This window comes from Fragaria vesca, linkage group LG1, assembly GCF_000184155.1.
Source record: "Fragaria vesca subsp. vesca linkage group LG1, FraVesHawaii_1.0, whole genome shotgun sequence".
Lineage (NCBI taxonomy): Eukaryota > Viridiplantae > Streptophyta > Magnoliopsida > Rosales > Rosaceae > Fragaria > Fragaria vesca.
Window position 1 is genome coordinate 15,852,038 of NC_020491.1, and position 7,505 is coordinate 15,859,542.

Consider the following 7,505-nt stretch of genomic DNA (forward strand, 5'->3'; position numbering starts at 1 on the left):
GAGAGAGAGAGAGCTTTGTTACCAGAAAAAGAAATATAAAATTAATTTCAAACCCTTACTTGATCATCGTAAGGGGACCCACCCAATATCTCTATTTTTCTCTCTACTGTTATATATTTTCAACACATTCATCTTCTCTCTTTTGGTACTTAATTGGTTGCATCATCGATAATGGCATAATGCCCAGCAAAAATCTGCTGCCAAATCATTTCTCTCTTTCCATCTCTCCCTCTCTCTCTTTCTGGATCGACCCCTTGCCTTTCAAGGGTTTTTCCGTTCGTTCTTCTTTCTTTCTTCTCTTTCTAACCATCATCATACTTCGTAAACTCTGATCGAATGATTGTGCTTGCTTGTTCTTCCAAAGAGCTATCGACCAAGATAGATGGTACACGTATTTTTCGGTTCATATTAAGAATCCCTCAGTAGAAGTACTTCAGCTAGTTAGATCGGAATTCTTCTTGATCGAAGAATTGAAGTAGTGGAAAGCTCAGATATAATTACACATCAGCTAGCATGGATCACACCAATTACTTAAACAATCAGCTGGGAAACAACCTTGTCTCAGCCGCCGGAGATCATCTCGAAGATCATGTGAGAATGGAAGATCCCATTCAGCTTCACCACCATCATCATCAACACCAAATTTCATACGACTCAGTTTGGCCGAACTTCCCTCTCCAACTACATCATCAAGTGCCCTCGTCATCCAGTACTCACCTTCATTATGATCAGTTTGGTCACCACGATCACGATCATCATCATCATCAACTAGTTCTACCTGGGAACTATAATAACTTTATGGATCAAGAAGATATTCATCATGAAGAGGAGCCGGGGGAAGAGGAAGAGGAGCTGGGAGCTATGAAGGAAATGATGTATAAGATCGCCGCGATGCAACCGGTGGATATCGACCCTGCCACAATCCGAAAGCCGAAAAGGAGGAACGTCCGAATCAGCGACGACCCGCAGAGCGTGGCTGCGCGTCACCGGCGGGAGAGGATAAGCGAGAAGATCCGGATCCTGCAAAGACTTGTTCCGGGGGGAACAAAAATGGACACAGCTTCCATGTTAGAGGAAGCCATTCGCTATGTCAAGTTCTTGAAGAGGCAAATCCGCTTGCTACAACAGTCGAGTCATCATCATCCCCAGCCATGCATTAATGTTAACAACACTGGAGTACTACTTAGTAGCATACCTAGTGCAAGTAACGCTGCAGCGTTAGCCGGTGGTGGAGGGACGGCATTGGATTGGCTGCAGCCACCGCCTATTCATCCGCGTTCTGCCGCCACCTCCTCTTCCACGGAAACTCCGACAACCAGAGCAGCTCTTGGATTCACCGCCTTCGGAGTTAGCCGGGGAGATGTTGCAGCTTTGAGCTTCAATCATGAGGTACTTAGTGATTAATTAGTTAGTTTGCGGAAGCTAAGCTGATTAATTATATTAATAAGGAATTGAAATAGGTATTGATCACGAGTATCAGTGTAACTAAGAAACTAAAAAGTGCAAGCAAGGGATATTATATTTTGATGGCTAGCTCGCTACGAATCGAAGGTCAGTCATGTGGATTGTTGAAAAGGTTGTTACGATATTGTTGACTATGGTGCTGAGAATAATCATAACTGTTTGCAATGGGTTACGTACTATCATATTATATAAAAGCATATAAATATATAATTAATCAGCAGAGCCTATTCCGGGAATTTGCCGGAGAGGTTTGTTTGGCCGACTCTGTTCCGGGAATTAATAGAACAGTGACGTATATAACTATTAAAAAAATATGATCTCTCTCGAGCTCTCTCGAGCTCGCGCACACCAGGGACGGAACCAGGATTTTAAAATACCCTGAGCTAAATTACTTACATGTAAATGATGTAATAAGACTTCTGAAACATGAATACCCTCTTGAAGAATATTGATAGCATTTCAATAGCCGGCTTATTGTCTAGCGTTGGATAGACTATGAATGGAGCCATGCATAAGTCGCCTACTCCGAAGAAGAAGAAAAAAACGACCTTTAATTTTTTCTAATTTTTTATAGGCTTTTATCTATAATTTTTAATTAGATTTTCCATTTAGTGTCTTATGGGTTTTCCATTTTAAACCTTATAGGTGGTGACCTGATGAAGTTAATCAAGATTTGAATTCATTTGTGATTATGACACGTACCTGTTATTGATTACTGTGTTTGTTAGACTATTTGACTGAGCTATACATGAAAGAAACTTAACAAACATTACCCTACCCAGTTTTAAAGACCAGAAAAGTTGTCTGGGCTGTAGCCCAGATAAGCTCACACTATCCTCCGTCCCTGGCGCGCGCACACACACATGCATGTGTGAGTATGTGAAAAAAAAAAAACATAAGATACGGGTAATTGATTCTATGAAAAAAAGAAAAAAAGAAAAACACATACGGATATTGATACACCATGTATGCATTTGAGCATTTGAGCGTATGATCGAGCATATATAATCGTATATATTACGGCCATGAGCTTGATATCATTTACTAGGAAGACCTGTGTAAGTGTGATCATGATTACATTAGTTATAATGCTCGAATTAAGATCATATATATAGTTATAATTCCCAACAGATTATAGGGTTTCTATTGTTGAGTCGAAGCGGCTCATACATATAGCATGAGATTTTGTCTATCCTGACCTAGCTGAGAGAGAGAAACCCTAAATATGTGTTCTGAATTTCAAGCGTTATGATCTTCCGACATATTTTAGCCCAAATTCTTACAAAACAGATAATTAACCCTAACTAATCCCTATGGAATAACACACTATCAACCCTAAGAAAAGCTCATTTTTGAAGGTATGTTTGGGCCTCTCTCTCTCTCTCTCGTTTAAGTTTTCTTTTGGTCGAACAAACTAATGCTCAGTAGGAGGGTAACAAAGCATGAGCCTAAGCTAGCTGATTAATTAATTGAAGCAATGAAAGCTAGCAACATGTACATCAAATATTAATTCTTCGGTGGTTTTTGTAGTTTGGCGTGGTTAATTTGTGTGCTGAATATTACTGATTAATTCCTTAACATTGCTCCGTACTTAATTAATTTCATGTTTTGCCTGATAAATGGCATGAATCCAGAATCTCCAATCACTAATAAATTGCATGATAACGTACAAATGGAATCAGTATGGAGGAATGCATATAATAGGTGATTGCCTGGCTATATATATATGGCTATATATGATCTTTAGCAGTGAAGGCAAATGCCAATCTGTATTAGTGTGATTCGTCAAGTCCATTGATCTGAGCCCTCTCCTGTCACAAAAGTATGCAAGAGAATTACAAAGACAATTGATATATAGTTAACTGACCTCTTCTTTTTGTTTCCCTGACAAAGGCAATTGATAAATTACATGCATGCGATTGTAATTAAAGATATAACTACAGATGCTTGGGTATCTGAGAAAGAGTACGTACTAAATCAGTCAAACATTACGATCAATAAAAGTAGCTTCATGCAGTAGCTACCAAATAGCAATTAAATCCAGCTTCCACGGAGGAGTAAGGTGATATTAGCTTCTCGGATATAGACAATTTAGTTAACAAGTCCCACCCTTAAATCTAAAAGTGAAGAGTCTACCACACTCGGGAACCCACCACTCATTCCCTCATTTAAATATTTTATCAATGTAAAAAAAAACATACATAGTCAAAGTACAAATAAAAACATAAAAAAAAGATGGAGATATAACAACACCGGACCATATATGAAACCAGAAAAAGAGACACCAGAGTCCCAAAACAAGATTATGAACGGTAGTAAAAGAACCCTTGGTCATCCATTCGCAAGTATATATTGAGAGATTTCAGGTGGAGGAGAGGCATGCTACATCTGAGAAGAAGAAGCTAAAGCCAAATTGGTTAACCTATCCGCAACAAAGTTGCCTTCACGAAGGACATGCATTGAAAGCGAGATAGACAGTTTGGTAAGTACTCATGGAGTCATGGTTATTCTTGTTGGTTTTGCTTGGGGACCAGTGGCGGATCTAGGATCCGGTAAGTGTCTAGGCTAATTAGACGTGCAAAATTTTTCTAGAATTTCTTGAACCAAATGGTAGACTCATCAAAGGAAATTTCTTGTAAAGAAACACTAATGGAAGTGTAGGAGTATATGAGAAAACATTTTAATTTTATTTTTTTAACAAAATACTAATAGAAAAATAGATTAAACCAAAGAAGGACAGTGAAGAAAATGAGAAGGGAAAAAACATGCAAAGTGATGTAAATTAAGTAAAAAAATGAAAGATTTTCAGCCAAGTCAGGTTTGTAGTCACAAAGAATAGAGGAAGAAGAATAAAATCTTAGAAAACTAGATAAAAACATGAGATTTGACTCCATGGGGAGTCGAACCTTAGAGGGCTTAGACAAGGAAAAAGTCAAGTTAGACAGATTGCCAACTGAACCAAAGAAACATTGTTTACTAGTTGGTATTCATATGGTATATATAAGGAATTTTGTCTGGGCTGCAACCTTGATAGCCCATTACATGTATCCGCCCCTGTTGGGGACCAATGGTGATTGATTGGAAAATAATAATAGTGTGCGGAGGAACCGAGACCTCTATTAATAACACAAGGCTATTGAATAGAATTCTTTATGATCTTTTATAAAATGATATCCCTCATCATAACAAGGACACTATGCTCGCTTAAACTGCCACTAAGGATAAGGCAAATCCCACCTATCCTTGTACTTAGGAAACAACAAAACAAACTCAACGTTAACTAAGAAACAATAAACATTGACCAGTTCGTAACAATTCTTTACTCCTTATAAAACAGCCTTGTCCCCAAGGCAATAATATGGAAATTGCTGCTTCATAGACTTTAAATCTTTCCAAGTCGCTTCGGCTGGAGATAGGCCTTGCCAATGTATCAAAACTTGTTCTCTTCTTCGACAATACGACGATCGATCAAGAACAACTTGAGGCTTTGGGAAAATAATCTCTTGAGGACTCAACTGAAAAGGAAGCTCTGTTTGAACTTGAATATCATCACCAATTAATCTTCTTTTTATGCAACGAAACGTGAAACACCGGTTGAATTCAGGATTCCTTTGGCAAAGCAAGGTTATAAGCAACAACACCAATTCTTTGAAGAACTTGAAATAACCCATAAAACCTTGGAGCCAACTTATTGACATTCTTTCTTAGAGACAGCGAAGACTGGAGATAAGATAGCAACTGAAACCGGGCGTTTCAATTAAAAACCCTTTTGTGTCAATTGTAGTATATAGTAAATAAATGTATCACTATAAAAGCCGGAGATTGAGGGTACCTTTACAATTTACGTTAATTACAAAACAAGATAAAACAAATTAAAGATGATAGTACTAGATATATGAGGTTTTGTGATTATAAATTAACAAGAGAAAATAAAGAAACAAAATAAAGCAGAGAAGACCAGATGGATGAGACGTTAGAGACTTGAAAATCCACCACTAAGTATGTTTCAAGACATGTTAATAACCAAAGCTCTTTAATCATTAAGTCGCAAATCGGTATCAATCAAGAACAAACTGTGAACACACTGCGTAAGTCCTTATTACTTCCCTTGAATACTTAAGCAAGATGAACGCACCATTACTAAACCTTTAGAATAACCAATCAAGGTATAGACGTTATCCTATCAAAAAATTATTTTAAGCATTAAGATTAATGAAAGTTTGATTGAACAAGTATGCAATAGTGTGGAAGGCCTACCTAACATGCAATCCTTTTTATTTGGTTTCACCTATTGGTCTTATAGGTTTTACTACCTTGAATTAAGCCGTATTAACCATTTAGGAGATTAAACAACCTAATTCTAGCCCCACTCACAAGTTCATAATATTCTATGTTGCGCATACATGAACATAAACAAGCAAAAGTTCTCCATAAACCAAAACCAAATAAACAATTTGAAAGACTCAATAATTCAAAACCAAAATTCAAAACAATATATAAAACATTATTGGGGCTTCAAACCTTGCTCCTAACTAAGAGAATTCAGCCACACATGGCTGCAAAATCACACAAGGAGAATAAAAGATGATAAAGGAAAGATAAACCGTGGATGATGGAGAGATCGATGATGGCTTGGTGGTTTCCTTGTGCAAGTCCACAACTATGGAGGTTTTGAAGATGTGAGATCGCTGGCCCCATCCAATCTTCACGTCCTCCCCTTCTTTTATTCTGTGATTAGGGTTATGAAACCCTCAAAACTCGTCCATGGGCTTGCCAATGTGGTCTGGCCCTCAAAATAGAAGTTTTGGTCCAAATCAGAAATTCGAGCAGATTGACCTTCGACCACTCAAACAGTCATAACTTCTTCTCCAAAATAGGTATTGACTATCCGTAAAAAATTCTAGAAAGTAGACTCGTGTAGCTTTCCATTGATATATATATATATATATATATGGCAAATCTCCTGGATCGTTGTGAGCTGATCACAATATTTTGTCTAAGTTGACTGATAATTTCTGACAGATTTTCTGATTTCAATCTTTGCACGACATGGATTCTTTTTCCTTCAAGATTTCTCATTTTTCGTCTCTTTTGGGCTCCTCGGTTTTATTTATGACCTAAAAACACAAACTTAGTTAATATGAATATTGTTAAAGGAATTACATAGCTAAATAGGGTTGGAAATACATTATAAACGTAGCACTTTGTGCTCCTATCAAATTCCCCCACACTTAGCTTTTAGTAGTCCCTTAGCAAAATCTAAAACAAAGAAAACAAAACAAAGACTCAAAACAAACTATGCCTTCAACATTATTGTCTCAGAAATCTCTTACTTTCATAATATCAAGATTAACACTCAATCAAGAATCAATTATGAGTAATTCGAGAGTTAATTAAAATATATATTCTACATATAAGCATGTAAGACATGAGGGTGACAATGGTGATGGGTGGAGCTTAGCACGTATCCAACAAGTATGATTCAACTTACCACTCTTTCTTCTCTCAGAATCAAGGCTAATGCTTAAAAGCTTTTTCACTCAATGTATACATGTGAGAGAATAAGCAAACAAGTAGGTTCACATATAAAGAAAGAAACGCACTTTGTGAAATTAAAAAGATCTCATGAAAGATATCAACTACTTGCCAAACGGACCAACCCATATGCTTAACTTTTGTAACCAATCTCCACAGATTGATGGCTGCCCATCTTAAGGATCATAAGACACTACTGGAAAATAGCACTTAGGCGACGAAATTTTTTAATTCCATCGCCTAAGTGGTACTTAAGCAGAATTTTCTACATAGGAGATGGAACAGTTTCCATCTCCTAAGTTGTTCTCAGGAGACGAAATATTTTCCTAAGAACGACTTAGGAGACGGAATTTTCATTCCGTCGCTTAAGTACTACTTAGAAGACGGAATATTTTTACTTAGACAACGACATTTTGAAAAAATAAAAATTTAAAAAATTTATATGAATCACTTAGACGGAACTACATTCCGTAGCCTAAGTAGAACTACTTAGGAGACGGAAATGT

At 37.1% G+C, this 7,505-nt stretch overlaps 1 protein-coding gene across 1 annotated transcript; it reads left to right on the forward strand.

Annotated features, from left to right (window-relative positions):
* Nucleotides 1-513: 513 nt before the first annotated feature.
* LOC101291473 lies at nucleotides 514-1,404 on the forward strand. Its single transcript, XM_004289363.1, has one exon. It carries the CDS (start codon nucleotides 514-516, stop codon nucleotides 1,402-1,404), a length of 891 nt encoding a protein of 296 aa, XP_004289411.1.
* The last annotated feature ends 6,101 nt before the right edge of the window (nucleotides 1,405-7,505 follow it).

Coding starts and splice junctions, on each gene's coding strand:
- LOC101291473 (XM_004289363.1), top strand. CDS start 514: ATGGATCACACCAATTACTTAAACAATCAGCTGGGAAACAACCTTGTC.